This window comes from Canis lupus, chromosome 10 (assembly GCF_011100685.1).
Source record: "Canis lupus familiaris isolate Mischka breed German Shepherd chromosome 10, alternate assembly UU_Cfam_GSD_1.0, whole genome shotgun sequence".
NCBI classification, from domain to species: Eukaryota; Metazoa; Chordata; class Mammalia; order Carnivora; family Canidae; genus Canis; species Canis lupus.
Genome location: NC_049231.1, coordinates 36763080 through 36780862, shown reverse-complemented (window position 1 = coordinate 36780862; position 17783 = coordinate 36763080). Strand labels below are relative to the sequence as shown.

The following is a 17783-nucleotide window of genomic DNA, read 5'->3' as shown; positions in this document are numbered from 1 at the left end:
TAGGGCGAAGGGGAGGAGAGTCACCCAGTCCCCGCCAGTCTCCAGGGCTAATTTAGTTAAGGTCTCCTTTAATATTCTGTTCATCCTCTCTACCTGTCCTGAGCTCTGGGGCCTATATGCACAATGTAATTTCCAATCTGCCCCAAGTACTAGTGCCACTCCCTGTGTTACCTTAGAGACGAATCCTGGGCCGTTGTCTGATCCAATTTTAACAGGAAAACCATACCTCGGTAAGATGTCTTCCAGCAGTTTCTTGGTCACAGTCTGTGCCGTTTCCTGTTTGGTGGGAAATGCCTCCGTCCATCCTGAAAAAGTATCTACAAACACTACTAAATACCTGTATCTGTATTTTCCAGGTTTTACCTCAGTTAAGTCCACTTCCCAGTAGGATCCTGGCGGTCCCCTCAGAGCCGGGTGCCCAGGTTAGATCCATGGGTGGTGACATTAGTTAATTGGCATGCGTGGCAGCTTGCCACAATCTGCTCAATCTTTGCATGTCGTATGAGGTCTTCCACCTTCCTTGTCCCCATGTGAGTACTCCGATGTATTTTGGATAGGACTCGCCGTCCCAGTTCCTCTGGCAGGATGATGCTGGAGTCTGCGGCCCTCCACCAGCCACGCAAGCAATGGGTCATAGGCAAGTGTTTGATCCAGTGTAAGTCCGCATCAGTATAGTTGGGGGTGTTGGGCAGGGTCGGTGCCCCCAGATCGGGTAGCGTGGTTGTTAAGACCTGGGTCACCAAAAGGGTCGCCTCCTTTGCTTTTAAGTCAGCTAGCCAGTTTCCCCTGGCTACTGGTGTGTCTGCCTTTTGATGCCCCGGACAGTGGATGACGGCTGGGGCCTTGGGCAGCCAGAGGGCCCTCAGGAGTTCGAGAATCTCCGTTTGGTTTTTAACAGTCTTTCCCTCTGCGGTCAGGAGCCCTCTCTCCCTGTAAAGGGCTCCATGGATGTGAGCGGTGGCGAAGGCGTACCTGCTGTCGGTGTAGATGTTTATTCGTTTACCTTCCCCCATGGTCAGAGCCTTGGCCAGTGCGGTCAGTTCTGCCCATTGAGCCCACCTTCCAGCTGCCAGTGGCTCCGCCCAGATGGTCTCCGTTTCCATGGTTACAGCTGCTCCGGAGTATCTGACTCCTTCTTGGACAAAATTGCTGCCGACGTGTACCACCAGGTGACGTCTGCATTCGGCAGTGGCTGGTCCTGGAGATCAGCTCTGATTTCGTGCACCTGTGCCAAAATTTCTAGACAGTCATGCAGAGGGGTGTCCCAGTCTGGGTTAGGGAGACGAGAGGCATGGGGTATTGGCGGACCCTGACAGGGTCTGCCCCTAGCTTTAGTTCTATGTATATGGCCGGTCAGTGCCCGGACAACCCAGTTCCCCCAGCTTCTGCCCATGCTTGGGGAAATTCCTGCAGCCAACGGTCAATGTCAGTCATTGGGGTTGAGGGCATTTGGTGGAGACGATATTTGTCTCCTAAACTCAGGACAAGCACCTGAATCGGGTGCCCTTCCTTGTTTAGGACTTTTGCCCCTTAGGGGTAGAAGCAAATTTGTGCCCCCATCCTGGTGAGCAAATCCCAACCTAACAATGGGTAGGGACACTCAGGGATGACCATGAAGGAGTGGGATACCCAGCCCATGCCGAGATCCACAGTTCTTCGGGTAGTCCATGAGTACTGTTTGGTGCCCGTGGCCCCTTGCACCCATGAAGTCTTGTTTGGCAATTTCCCTTGGGGATGTAATAAAGCCAAATGTTTTGCCCCAGTGTCCACTAGGAATTCAACAGGTTGCCCCTCCGCTTTAAGAGTTACCCTGGGCTCGGGGAGGGGTGCCAAACCCCAAATCCCCTAATCGTCCCAAGTTCTCCATTTGCGAGATCTTGGCAGGGGCCTTAGATCTTTTGTTAGGGCAGTTTTTCACCCAATGGCCCTCTTCTTTGCAATAAGCACATTGGTTTTTGTTCAGCTTAGGGCACTCCCGACAGGGACCAGGGCCATCCTCCTTACCTGTCCCTGAAGCCAGCTTCTTGAGGTGACTCCGTCTTTCCTTCAGCCGAGTTGTGCACTTTGGGGGGTAAAAAGGGTTTTAGCCAAGGAGGGGAATTCTGGATCATGTCCTGCCAGGCCAGGATGTTGGGCACCAGGTCAGGATGGCCATCCAGTTTGTCCCTGAAGATCACGGCCTTAACCTGTAAGATAATAGGTAGGTGGAAAGTTCCTTCTCGGGGCCATCCCACATCAAAGGTTGGCCATTCTGATCTGCAATAAATTTGAAATCTCCCTCTCCTTATGTAAACAGTTATGACAGTTAACAAAGACACAGTAACACAGACAAATACACAAACAGTTAACAAGGACATAGTAGCACAGACAAACGTTCCAGTGCGGCCGTGGAGACAAAACAGACAATAACCCGAAGGGCTGGCAGCCGGCCCTCCTTACAGATGAGCACCTCCTTCCTCCTTACAGACGAGGACCTCGTCCCCCTTACAGACGAGGACCCCCACCCTCCTTACAGATGAGGACCTCGTCCTCCAGGCGGGGGCAAGGGACGTCTCCTCAAGACCCCTGGTCGATGGCCCGCCAGCACATCCGCCTAAGCCAATGCCTACCCAATACAGATTGGAATTCCTACAGGTAAAAGTACAGTTTAGAGCTCTCAGAAAATATGCACGCAAAACGTGGGAAAAGTTGAGTGCACTCACCACACATGAAACCCTCTGGATGGGGTCCTGGGGATTTCTCGGATCCCGGACAAGCCCCCAAATGTTGTGCCCAAGATTGAAACCACCGAGGAGCCGACACCAATGCAAACACACGAGGGTTTATTTACAAGCTCGAGCTTGGGTCCAAGTATACCCGACACAGCGGAGCAGGGACTTGGACCCATATTATGGTTCTTAAAATATTTGAAGATATTAAGTTCCCCCACTTGACCCCCTTCATCAGAGATTTTGCTTATAGCAACTTTGTTGCAGGTCAAGTCTATAAATTTGTTGTTCAGGCATAGTGCCAGCTTTTACTAATTATTGACCTTGTTACTCTGGACATGATCCTTGAATTCCCTGAACTAGAGAAAAGCAAAATGGTGTAGAGGCTGAAAACAGACACTGCAATGACAGGATCTGGATTTGAATCCTAACCCTACCTCTTGTTAGTTGAGAATTACTGAACACCACTCTACCTCTAAAGTTTCTTCACCAATAAAATATATGTAAGAATAACACCGATATCAAATACTTCTTGAGAGGCTTATCAGACATACCCATGTAAAATGTTTATCCAGTGACTGCAACATGAAAGCACTCACAATGACTTGCTGTCAAACATTTTATTCTTTTAACGATAATTATTTGTATGCAGAATTTTTAGTGACTGATTATTCATTTAACAATTCCTAACAATGAGATAATTTTGCAGTTTTGTGATTTTAATTTAACAGTGCAGTAAATACCTTTGTACATAAGCCTAAGTCTCTAAGGTTTGTTTCCAGATATGTAACAACCAGTTCAACGAGCTTAAACTCATTAAGTCTCATACTGCTCAATTGTTTTAAAAAATAAGACACCAATTTCCCCTGCCATCAGCAATGGGTGAGTTATGACCATTTAACTGCATCTTCAGTAGTATTCAGTTGCTAATTTTTTAAGTATTTGCTGAGATTTAGGAGCCTATCATTCTTTTTTAGATAGAAATAACTCAAATTTCTTGTAATACTTTAAATATATATTATATATATAAATATACATATGTGTATGTATGTACACACACACACATATTATACGGGTATATATCTTTGACCACCTGTAATCTCATACCCCAACCTTATTTAACTATATGGCAACTATTTGCCTTTAAAAAACCTTAAAAATCTGTTGAAATTCCTTTAGCAAATTCTTTTCTGGAGACATTCTTCTATATATTATCTAGAATTTAATTTATATAATTATATTATATAATTATATATATTTAATTTATATAATTTCTAGAATTCCTATCTTCTTTGGATTAAGGCAGAGGAACCCTTGAAATTACAGCTACAAGTGATGTGTATATATTGATAACCCTCTAAGATAATTCTGAAGTGATTTTACCTCTCCTTCCCTCAGACAACGTGGCCTAAATTAAACAGATTCTTATTAAAATACATATATTGCACATAGTATTAAATATACACATGACATACACTACATAAAAATACTTAACCATGCAAGTTACCAATTAAAACTCAGGCAGAGTATCATTATACATTGTGTGTCCTAAAAATGGATTAAAAGCAAAGTATATGTAAAATTTTTTATTGATTCATAGTATACTCATTGAAAAGTCAGTAGGGAAATGCAAATCAAAACTACATGACATACGACTTCACACTCACTAGGACAGCTATAATTTTTAGAATGGAAAATAACAAGTGTTGGCACAGATGTGGAGAAATTCGAACTCTTCTACATTGCTGCTGGGGAAGTAAAATGTGCAGCCACTATAGAAAATTGTTTGACAGTTCTTCAAAAAGTTTAGCACAAAATTACCTTATGATCTAGCCATTCCCTTCCTAGGCATATACCTAAAATACTTGAAAACAGGTACTCAAACAAATACTTCTTCGCAAATGTTTATACCAAACCTAGTCACTTAACCAAAAGGTACAAACGAAGCAAATGGCCATCAGTGGATGAATGCATAAACAAATGCTGCATATACATACAATGCAATATTTTTCAGCCATAAAAAGGAATAAAATACTGATACATATCATGATGTAAATAAACATCTAAAAACATTATGCTAAACAGAAGAAGCCAGACACAAAATATCACATAGAAGGACAATCATCATATGGTTTCACTCATACAGGGAATATAAGAAATAATGAAAGTGGGGATCCCTGGGTGGCTCAGTGGTTTAGCGCCTGCCTTTGGCCCAGGGCATAATCCTGGAGTCCTGGGATTGAATCCCGCATCAGTCTCCCTGCATGGAGCCTGCTTCTCCCTCTGCCTGTGTTTCTGCCTCTCTCTCTCTCTCTCTCTCTCTCTCGGTGTGTCTCTCATGAATGAATAAATAAATAAAATCTTTAAAAATAAATAAATAAATAAGTAAATAAATAAATAAATAGTGAAAGGGATTATAAGGGAAAGGAGGGAAAATGAGTTGGAAAAATTAGAGAGGGAGACAAAACATAAGAGACTCCTAACTCTGGGAAATGAACAAAGGGTTATGGAAGGGGAGGCAGATGGGAGGATGGGGTGACTGGGTGACTGGCATTGAGGAGGGCATTTGATGGGATGAGCACTGGGTGTTATACTATATGTTGGCAAATCAAACTTCAATAAAAAAAAAGAATTATATGATTCTAATTATATGAAATAGCTCAAGTAGTTAAATCTATAGAGGCAGAAAGCAAATTGGAGGTTACCAGGAGCTGCTGGCAGAAGGGAATTGGGAATGACAGCTTATGTTGGGGGAGGTCATTGAAAGGACATGACCACGGGTTGACTGGTGAGCTGGCCCTCAGAGCTCCTCACGCCCTCCCCGTCCTTGGAATGTGGGTTCTGCTTGCCTTTTCCACTCCCAGAGGCTGCTCCAAGTACACAGCCTTGAGCTAGTGATATGGTGTTGAGAACACCTGCACAGTACATGTGACTGAACCTATTAAGGTTTCTATTTAACTTGTAAGATTCAGTAAGCAGGCAGGTGAGGGTATCCATTTGTCTTGCTGTTGCCCAAGGCAAACCTCTCTTGTAAGTCCCCTTTGCTTATTAAAACTGCCACCCACCAACCAACCTGGAGTGACCTGCCTCTTTCTTAGTTCTCTCCTTGCCCTCTGAGTATGGGGGCCAGTTTCAGATTATACACAGGAAGCTGCTAAAAGGGTTGGGAACAGACACCTGAATGGATATAGAGTTTCTTTTTGGAATGACAAAAGTGTTCTGAAATTAGATGGTAGTGATGGTTGCACAACATTGTAGAATGTACTAAATGCCACTGAATTGTTCACCTTAAAATGGTTCATTTTATGTCATGTGAATTTCAATTTAAAAATTTTTTATTTTAATTAAAAATAATTTTTATCAATTTCTTAAATTTAACCAAGGAGGTGAAAGACTCATACTCTGAAAACCATAAGACACTGATGAAAGAAACTGAAGATGGGACAAAAAGATATCCCATGTTCATAATTTTTAATTCAAAAAATTCAAAAATTACAGAGAAAAGATGATGTATGTCCTGTTAAAGGTAAACATGATTCTCAACAAAAAATATGGTGTCCCTTGTGACACCAGGATCTATATCTTCCCCCCATAGTTTGTCCTGTAATTCTATAATCTTAAAATTATTGAAAAGTCAAAAAAATAAATAATCCAATGTCAATTTCACACTTTTATTTTTCAGTGTTCAGTTAATTTATGGTAATAATTTGTAAAAAGTACAAAAAGAAGGGCATCCTGAAGCTTGCAGGGTGCGGAAGGGATAACACAATGACAAAAATTCCAATTTTGTTGAAAAAGAGAATACTCTTCCCAGAAATGCATTTCATCAGAAAAATTTATTCAGATACATACTTTTTCCTTAAACTGAATTACTCTAAAATGTTTCCCAATATGTAGAAGAGAAAGAAAGTCACTGGCAGAACAAAGATCCTACTCTACATTTGACAAACATACTGAGAAAATGTATTTATTATTTGGCATGATTTATAATGTTCTCAATGTTCAATTAGTAAATATATTTGGAGCTACATGCATATTTGTATCCTGTTCTGCTTCCGTGAATTTCTAATGACTGAAAAATGCATCAGGTGACACCACCCTCAGTAGGGGCAACTTTGCATATGATGTTACACCTTTGGAACTGGAGAGAAAACCGATTTGAAATGATCTCTTTCTCAATTATTTGTAGATTTCTGCAGATTATAATCATATATCTATATATTTGACAAAACCACAAATTTGTACATCTCAAAGTGTCAAATACATTGCCACAAAAATTAACATTTTTGTTAAATTAACAAAGTTAGTATTGTCCATACAATTTATTTAGCTGAACAGAATACATTGAGAGAATAATAAATTATTTCTCCAACATACTATATAACTATTAAGACTAGAGCTTTAGGAATCCATGAAAAGTAATTACATTTTCAATACCACAGTTGGACCAGAGATGCAGTAAATTAATAGTTCCCAAAAGCTAATCAGTGTTGAAGATACTATTTCCATTTCTTCAAGAAGATAATCAGTTTTCTCTTCCTATCTTAAAGTCTTTCATAATTTAATCCCTTCAGTAGACCATTAACTGAGCAAATATTCACGACAAATATTCATGCAAGTGTCTTAACTCATAACCTCTCCCCAAAAGAAGAAAGGAAAAGCAGTTCTTTTTTTTTTTAAGATTTATTTATTTATTTATTTATTTATTTATGATAGACATAGAGAGAAGAGAGAAAGAGAGGCAGAGACACAGGAGGAGGGAGAAGCAGGCTCCATGCTGAGAGCCCGACATCAGGACTCGATCCCGGGACTCCAGGATCGCGCCCTGGGCCAAAGGCAGGTGCTAAACCGCTGAGCCACCCAGGGATCCCCCAGGTGAAGCAGTTCTAACAGCAAAATCAACTGTTATGTTCCACAGGGGAAAGCTTTTTTACTTTTTTTTTTAAGATTTTTTATTATTTTAGAGAGAGCACAGCAGGGAGGGGCAGAGGGAGAGGAAGAGAGAGAATTCCAAGCAGATCCTGCAGACTGTGGAGCCCAACACAAGGCTCAATCTCACGACTCTGAGATCATGACCTAAGCCAGAATCCAGCATCCAGTTTAACTGACTGAGCCACCCAGACACCCCAAGGGGAAAGGTTTTTTACATCTTCAACAAACAGACCTAGGCAGACATCAACTTTATAACGACAAAATACGCAGTAAGTGTGCAGGTCTTAACTTTTGTTTTAACACCTGAATAATGTTTTTCTCTTTCTTGCTAATAAGTTAATAAGTCAGTGTTTGTGAGTCAAAGCCGCTCTGTCAACAGTATTAATCTGAGTTAGCCTTTAACAATTTACTGAATAATACAAGAAAGAATAGTAATAGGATTTGCAGGCTTTATTGAAAGCTTTGTAGTACCCCTAAAATAGATCATGTTTACAATGTACATAAAACAGGAGAGGGAACACAGACAGAGGATCTATCAGTTTCCTGAGCAGGTGATTATGGATTATATGAATAAAATACTGCTTTTTGAACTTTGGAGACTCAAAGCCATCAGTTCAGCACTCCAGGTAAAAATAATATTAATAAGCATATATATTGCTTACTTTGTTCTGGGCACTACTAGAAGTGTTTTACATATAAGTCACTTGACCCTTTGAAACAATTTGCCAAAAGTTGGTGTAAATCTTAACAAGAATCCATGACACTGAGCACAGAAAGACTAAGAAACCTCCCCAAGGTCTTAATTAATAAATGGAAGAGTAATCTGTGTACCCAGGGCACTTAGCTTCACAGATGGTGCTCTAATAGGCTTTGATCTACAGTTTCTTAATCAAGAGCTAAATTTTAGGGGCACCTGGGTGGCTCAGCAGTTAAGAGTCTGACTTCCACTCAGGTCATGATCCTGGAGTCCCAGGATCGAGTCCCACCTTGGGCTCCCTGCATGGAGCCTGCTTCTCCCTCTGTCTGTGTCTCTGCCTCTCTCTCTCTCTGTCTCTCATGAATAAATAAAATCTTAAAAAAAAAGAACTATATTTTAGAAAGAGATAAAGAAGCCATGACTCTGTCCCAAAGGTTTAACTGAAGTTGTGGTTTGGGATGGTATCCAGGAGTCTTGCAAAATAGAGGACTGAGAGACATATTCATATAGAATTTTAATAATTAACTCTGCACAATTTTTTTTTAAATACAGGATGCTAGGAAGCATTGGGTATAAAGAGTAAAATCAGCAATTAAACAGAAATTTAACTAAGAACCAGGTGAGGGGTACAACACCTGAAGCTCTAGAGACTGTTCTAACCTCCTCACCCTCAATGACAGCCATAAATTTGTCTCAACAAATTCCTGCCCACTGACTCCAATATTCTTTCCCTGGAAATATACGCACATACACAGGGAAATGGGGTACCTATGATTTTGGCACAGACCTTCTGATTCCCTAAAATAGACTTTCTCCTCAACCAGGTTGGGGAAGAAAGAGATGGATGTGTTTGCCTCAAGGGGCAGAGGACATGAGCTGCAATTGTTGCAAGTTCATGTCTGAGGGTGCCATTGAGGCCCTTTAGTACAATATGTGAGGCTCCCATCAAAGGTTGTCACTGTAATGAATAATGGATCGTTGGCTTTTATTTGCCCATTTATACCCACTCATTCACACTCTTACTAGTTGTTTGCAGAAGCCATGTGGGGAAGCAGGACCACTAAAATTTGTAGTCACCAAGGACAGCAGAGCTGGGACTTGTATTGTAGCTGGGGGCAAGTATCAGCATCTGGTGGAGGCAGAACAAAGCCATTTGATGCAAAGTGCTCCTCTGAATCCGTAGTTCCAGACTGTAAGCCAACCCAAGACACAGCCTCCATCTACCTTCAAAAGCTCTGAAGAATCAGGAGTATTCCTCACCTGTTCCCCACCCATTAGTCACATAAACACATGTGTCTAAGTCAGATTCTTTGTTTCTATAGCTGAAGCTCCATCTAGTGTACACCTGCTGTGCCCTTGCACAGTGTCCCCGGGACTTGGCTCTGGGTTCTACTGACTTGACTTTAACTGAGATCAATGTGCTGCCTCTTGTCCCTGATTCATCAGGGAAGCCTTCCAGATTTCAGAAATCTCTCTGGTACCTGCCCACCATGAGGACACAGGAATACGTGGGGATGCTCAATACACATTCATCACACACACACACACACACACACACACACACACACACACACACACAAATGGCTCAGTGTTTGGGATCTTCAGACTGAAGGCTCTAAATAAAGCGATTATTTCATAGAGTAGACACCCAGGTGAGATATGATCTGGAACACAATGTTCACCTTCACAAGTTCGTCAATAAAATCTAACTTGAAGTCTCCCCAGCGGAATAAAAGACATTTGAAGAATAGTTGTGTTCTATAATACTATTTTGCTGTGGCAGCAGACTACAGCTACTACCAGTGATGGAGAGCTTGACCTCAGGAGGGTGACAGACCAGGATTCAAATATCAGCCTTGTCTCTTTATTAGGTGAATGACTTAAGCTCTCTAAGTCATAGATTCATTGTAAAACAGGTACTTTTTACACTTGTTACTTAAGAATTAAGACAAGAACTTCTAAAAACCTCAGCACAGGTTATGCCATTAATAAATGATACCTACTGCATTGTTAATATCAATAAGCAAAGCAGCCTGATTTGGAGAAATTTCTATCATTTAGTGAAAACATCTAATTACAAAGTCCTCGTGTCAGGGCCATTGGGACACCTGATAGCAATAAAGGGAGAGCTAACTGTAGAGGCCTCTGAAGCTCTCAGCAGCTAGCAGGGCTACTGTGAATTACACAATTCCCATTGCAGCACCATTAGAAGACTCACAAAGGAAAGGTTGGATGGGGTAAATGCCCACAGAGCACAGCTGCATATTAACTTCACAATATAATTGAACTGAAAGGCTATTTAATTCAAGAACAAGTTTCAATGTCACATATATTGCATATATTAAAACAAACTAACAAACCTTGGCTTCTATTCTGTATAATAGCTTCCTGGGGTCCAGCTGGAGGGGTGGTTCCTGAACACTGACTCAGGACAAACCAGAAGGAGTCAAGGCTGTCAGGCAGCCCTGGACAAGGGCCAGAAACTAATATACCTAGGCAAGTTCTCATTCATCAGGGCTTTGTCCTGGGAGCTCAGGTTCATCCTGTTGGGTTGGCCCATCCTCCCATGCAGCTCTCTGGGCCTTGGAGCACCTTGGGGGGAAAGCGACCCAGGGGAGAAAGCTGTATTCAGAGTTTGGGCCAGCTGTGAGATGGATCTGACCCAGGGCAGGACAGGGCTCCACTTGCCAAAGCCCAGAGGTTCTGAGTCTCTGAGTATCTTCCTCAACTACAACATTGCAAGTCAGTGCTTTAGGACTGCCTCAACCCAATGTCTAACTCTAACTATGATTTTGATGGGTCATCTATCCTGACACTAACTTTATTTTAAAATCAATAAAACAGTGGTAACACTAGTATCTGTTTTGAATTTCAAACCAAATAAGACAAGAATGCTGGAAAATATTAACTATGTATGAAACATGATAATTATAATTACAGCTGTCAAGCACAGGAGGCCCCACACATCTCTGTATTGTCCAACAGGTTACCTATACTTTAAGATGCTTCTCCACACAGTAGCTCACCTCAACCTCACCTCACCTCAACCCTGAGAGTGTCCCAAGCAGGTCAGCATCCTCAACCTCACCAGTACTCTAACACTCTGGACTCTGCAAGAATGTGCAGGCTCCTCATAACTCCTCCTGACATGGCCTCCATGATCCCTCCTTCCTCCTCTCCTTTCTGTGATGGTCCTGGTAAGTGTCCTCTTTGGGCACCTTCATTCTCCTTATACTTCTTTCCTGATTCCCAGGAGACAACCACCTCCATCACTCCCATTCACCCTTGGGACTTATGAATCAGTGTCCCCAAAGCAAGGCACCTTCCTAACATCCAGAAAATGCCCCCTTCATGTGTCCACTTTTCTGAAGGCTCCTCACAATGACACACCCCCAACCCCAGCCCTCTCACACACCAGGATGCTTCATGGAGCCTCTCCATCCAGACCATTGTCTCCCACTTTCTAAACTTAGCTGACATATGCTTTTTCTCTCTAGCTGGAGAATTACCACCTCCAGCAGACACCCTTCAGGTCAGCTCTAACTGCCTTAGGATTTTTTCCATCATGTCATCGATATACCTTTCCATACATATCATTTATCACTTTTATACAATGTTGTAAAGTGTTTACTCCATTTTCATCTTAAAGAACTAGGAATAGAATTCAGGGAAATCTATCAAGATACATAGCAAAAGTTTTTTCTTTACTTGTGCTAATCCCTCACCAAAACATAGCATTTCCTTCATTCTATTATGAATGTATTACTAAAAGTATCTGTGACTTTGTCTTGAACAGAAAACGTTTTTCTTATTCCTTTACAGTTATAAAATATTATTTATGTTTATGACTACTTCTAAATGATGGTAGTTCTCATAGACCTGCATCTAGATCTTATTTAATATGTTAACAGAGAAGCATTTAGATTGCTATGTTCAGCACATTTGTTTTTGAAATATTTTTCCAGTTTTATTGAGACAAAATTGACATACAGAGAAATGGTTTGACTTACATATGTTGTGAAATTATTATCACAGTGAGGTTAGTTAACACCCATTATCTCATGGATACAAAAAAAAAAGGGAAAAAGGAAGACAGAAACAAAGAATGAAAGAAAGAAAGAAGAAAGGAAGGGAAAAAATATTTTGTCTTTGTGATAAGGACTTTTAGGATTCACTTGTTTAACAACTTTCATAAATACCATACCACAGTGTTAACTATAGTCACCATGCTGTATATTACATTCCTAGTACTTATTTATCATATAAATGGAAATTTGTACCTGTGACCACTTTCACCTAATGCTAAAGGTAGTTCTTTGAGTGGAAGCAAAGAGGTGCTACTTAACATCATAAAAACATAAGGTATCAATGAGATCACTTGTAATTGTATTTTCCTGTGTGACTTCTCTTACTTGTCATAATTCCCTCGAACACTTCTTATAAGGCAAGTCTAGAACTGATGAACTCCATCAGCTATTGTTTGTTCAGGAAAGTCCTTATCCTTCCTTTGTTTTGGAAGGACAGCTTTGCCTATTATATGATTCTTGATTGACGGGTTGTTTGGGGTCTTTAAATACCTTGAATACATGCTCCCATTCTCTCCTGGCCTGAAATGTTTCTGTTGAGGAATTTATCTTATGATAGATTATGGAAGTTCCCTTATATTTAATTTCTCTGTTTTCTCTTGCTGCTTTCAGAATTCATTCTTTTTGACCTTTGAGGATTTTCCTCTGATGTGTCCAATGTAGCCCTATTTTGGATTCAGCCTATTTGGAGTCCTTTGGACATCATGCGACTAGATATGCATTCTCTCCCCAGGTTTGGGAAATTTTCATCCAGTATTGCTTTAAATACAATTTCTGTCCCTTTTTCTTTCTCTTCTCCTTTTGAAATTCCCATACTACAAGTGTTGTTCCTTTCAATCATGTTCCATAAGGCCCATAGACATCCTTCAATCTTGGTCATTCCTTTTTCTTTTTGCTCCTTTAACTGAAAATTTCAAATGCCCTATCTTCTACATCACTGGTGCTTTCTTCTGCATCATTGAATCTGGATGTTGACACTCTCAGTTGAATTCTTCAGTTCACTCATTGTGTTTTCAGCTTTAAGATTTCTGTGAGGTTTTTTTTTTTTTAATTCTTTGTGAATCTCTCATTTTTTTCATGCATTGTTTTCCTAAATTTGTTTGGTGTGTTTCTGTAATTCACTGAATTTTAAGACGATAATTCTGAATTATTTGGCTAACAGTTCATATATCAAATTTCTTTAGGATCAGTTATTGGAACTTTGTTAGTTTCTTTTGATGCTGTCCTGTTTGTTTTATTTTTTTATTTTTTTTACTTTTTTAATAATAAATTTATTTTTTATTGGTGTTCAATTTGCCAACATACAGAATAACACCCAGTGCTCATCCCGTCAAGTGCTCCCCTCAGTGCCCGCCACCCAGTCACCCCCACCCCCCGCCCTCCTCCCCTTCCTCCACCCCTAGTTCATTTCCCAGAGTTAGGAGTCTCTCATGTTCTGTCTCCCTTTCTGATATTTCCTGCCCATTTCTTCTCCCTTCCCTTCTATTCCCTTTCACTATTATTTATATTCCCCAAATGAATGAGACCATATAATGTTTGTCCTTCTCCGATTGACTTATTTCACTCAGCATAATACCCTCCAGTTCCATCTACGTTGAAGCAAATGGTGGGTATTTGTCATTTCTAATGGCTGAGTAATATTCCATTGTATACATAAACCACATCTTCTTTATCCATTCATCTTTCGATGGACACTGAGGCTCCTTCCACAGTTTGGCTATTGTGGCCATTGCTGCTAGAAACATCGGGGTGCAGGTGTCCCGGCGTTTCACTGCACCTGTATCTTTGGGGTAAATCCCCAACAGGGCAATTGTTGGGTCGTAGGGCAGGTCTCTTTTTAACTCTTTGAGGAACCTCCACACAGTTTTCCAGAGTGGCTGCACCATTTCACATTCCCACCAACAGTGTAAGAGGCTTCCCTTTTCTCCACATCCTCTCAACATTTGTGGTTTCCTGCCTTGTTAATTTTCCCCATTCTCACTGGTGTGAGGTGGTATCTCATTGTGGTTTTGATCTGTATTTCCCTGATGGCAAGTGATGCAGAGCATTTTCTCATGTGCGTGTTGGTCATGTCTATGCCCCAAGATTGCTAGAACTCATACAGCAGTTTGGCAGTGTGACAGGATACAAAATCAATGCCCAGAAGTCAGTGGCATTTCTACACACTAACAGTGAGACTGAAGAAAGATAAATTAAGGAGTCAATCCCATTTACAATTGCAACCAAAAGCATAAGATACTTAGGAATAAACCTAACCAAAGAGGTAAAGAATCTATACCCTAAAAACTATAGAACACTTCTGAAAGAAATTGAGGAAGACACAAAGAGATGGAAAAATATTCCATGCTCATGGATTGGAAGAATTAATATTGTGAAAATGTCAATGTTACCCAGGGCAATTTACACATTCAATGCAATCCCTATCAAAATACCATGGACTTTCTTCAGAGAGTTAGAACAAATTATTTTAAGATTTGTGTGGAATCAGAAAAGACCCCGAATAGCCAGGGGAATTTTAAAAAAGAAAACCATATCTGGGGGCATCACAATGCCAGATTTCAGGTTGAACTACAAAGCTGTGGTCATCAAGACAGTGTGGTACTGGCACAAAAACAGACACATAGATCAATGGAACAGGATAGAGAATCCAGAAGTGGACCCTCAACTTTATGGTCAACTAATATTCGACAAAGGAGGAAAGACTACCCACTGGAAAAAAGGCAGTCTCTTCAATAAATGGTGCTGGAGAAATTGGACATCCACATGCAGAAGAATGAAACTGGAGCATTCTCTTACACCATAGTTGAAAGATCTAAATATGAGACAAGAATCCATCAAAATCCTAGAGGAGAACACAGGCAACACCTTTTTTGAACTTGGCCATAGTAACTTCTTGCAAGGTACATCTATGAAGGCAAGGGAAACAGAAGCAAAAATGAACTATTGTAATTTATCAGGATATAAACTTCTACACAGCAAAAGAAACTGTCAACAAAACCAAAAGACAGCCTACAGGATGGATATCTTCCTACAGGAAGATATTTGCAAATGACATATCAGAGAAAGGGCTAGTATCCAAGATCTATAAAGATCTTATTAAACTCAACATCCAAGGAACAAACAATCCAATCATGAAATGGGCAAAAGACATGAACAAAAATCTCACCAAAGAAGACATACACATAGCCAACAAGCACATGAGAAAATGCTCCACATCACTGGCCATCAGAGAAATACAAATCAAAACCACAATGAGATACCACCTCACACCAGTGAGAATGGGGAAAATTAACAAGACAGGAAACAATAAATGTTGGAGAGGATGTGGAGAAAGGGGAACCCTCTTGCACTGTTGGTGGGAATGCAAACTGGTGCAGCCACTCTGGAAAACTGTGTGGAGGTTCCTCAAAAAGTAAAAAATAGAGCTACCCTATGACCCAACAATTGCACTACTGGGTATTTACCCCAAAGATACAGAAGCAGTGAAAAACTGTGACACCTGCACTCCAATGTGTATAACAGCAATGTCCACAATAGCCAAACTGTGGAAGGAGCCTCCGTGTCCATCGAAAGATGAATGGATAAAGAAGCTGTGGTCTATGTATACAATGGAATGTTACTCAGCCATTAGAAAGGACGAAGACCCACCATTGGCTTTGACATGGATGGAACTGGAGGGTATTATGCTGAGTGAAGTAATTCAATTGGAAAAGGACAATCATCATATGGTTTCACTCATAGGTGGAATATAAGAAATAGTGAAAGGGATAAGGAGGGAAAATGGGTGGGAAGAATTAGAGAGGGAGACAAAACATGAGAGCCTCCTAATTCTGGAAAATAAACAAAGGGTTTTGGAAGAGGAAGTGGGAAGGGGGAAAGGGTTAGGGTAACTGGGTGATGGGCACTTGATGGGATGAGCACTGGGTGTTATACTTTATGTTGGCAAATTGAACTTCAATAAAAACAAAACAAAAAAAAAAGGCAAAAAATATAAAGTATACATATTGTGATTTCCTGAATGAGAAGGCATAAGCCACCCACACAGCACTGGCAGGCAGCTCCTTCAGCATCTGAGTTCCCACCCTGGGGAAATGAAAACCCTAGAGTCATTTAGATTGAAGGTGCAGTTCCAGTACACCTTCATGAAGGAAGTAAACCTAGAGATCTCAAAAATGAAGGAGCATAATGAGCCAGGAAGGGGCATTCCTCCATCCCAGGTTACTACCAAGCAGAAGATGGAAAGCAGGGTAGGAGGCTCTTATTACTTACAAGGTGGGTGGGGTGGAGGTCACTGACTTTTGTGGGTTAGTATTACTAATATAATACTAAGTATTTTGTATTTTATTTTATTTTATTTCATTTTATTCTTCTAAGTGTTTATTTTAAAAGGTGCTTTGGGAAAAATAAAGCAGGATTTAGGAATGGGATCCTAAACCCAGGTCCTTATCTGAATTTCAGACCCTAGGTGTATAAGCAGGTTGTCATACTGTGAAATGCCTGGGCAGCAACTCGAAAGAGCTGTTTTCTCATCACAGCAGGGCTGTTGGATGGGCTACCTGGTTCCTCTGTAGATCTGGTTAAGTTTCCTGGTCCAGCAGGCTGTAGGCTGTATTCATCAATGAGTGGGGCTATGAATTAGTTTCTCTGCCCACCCATAGTGGAAGAACCAGCTGCAGGGCCAAAAGGCTCTTTGTGGTGTTAAATCAGGGTGACCTGTGCCCAAGTTCCCTGAATGAACAGAGCCACTGACTTTGCTTTGCACATTATCGTGCCTATCTGCTTGATAGTCCATTTAAACATTGCTAGGCTATGTAGCTTTTCAAGTGTTCTGTTCTGTTCAGGCTTTGTAATTGGGAAGGGCTAGGAGCTTTACCTAGCAGTGAGCAGGGTTAAGACTCAGCTACTTTGCCTGGGCAGAGAAGGAGAACCTTCTGTTTCCAATACTGGCTTTGTTCTAGGGCAATCAACTGTATTTGCCATGCTTGAGCATTGCTGGGCTGCAGCACGTCCAGGTATTCTTGCCAGTCTTTCTGGTTGGATGCAGCCAAGAGCTACATCCATTAATGGGCTGGGCTATGACTCAGCTCCCTTTCTTGTATGGAGCATACCATGTTCCCAAGCTAGCAAGGTTCTGTTTGAAGACCTAAAACAGGCAGACCTGCAGCCTTCCAAGTTCCCTAGTCAGATGGAACCATTGACTTGATTCAGCAGATGAGAAAGAAGCTGGTTGAGATTATTCCTTAGGCTCTGTCGGTATGAACTTGGTCTACCAAGATCTGAGTACTAGTTGTTGTGAACCTCTGCCTTCTTCATAATAACCACATTCCAGTGATCAAACCCTGCCAATTCCTCTGCAAGCCT

At 41.1% G+C, this 17783-nt stretch overlaps 1 protein-coding gene across 1 annotated transcript in view; it reads right to left on the bottom strand.

Moving 5' to 3' along the window:
- Positions 1 to 308: 308 nt before the first annotated feature.
- The window catches only part of LOC106559386, a 74018-nt gene continuing 56543 nt past the window's right edge, over positions 309 to 17783 (bottom strand). Inside the window, exon 2 of the mRNA XM_038550868.1 lies at positions 309 to 2186. Coding sequence (XP_038406796.1) covers positions 405 to 1103 — 699 coding nt within the window. The 5' untranslated portion in view covers positions 1104 to 2186 and the 3' untranslated portion in view covers positions 309 to 404. The remainder of the gene's footprint in view (positions 2187 to 17783) is intronic.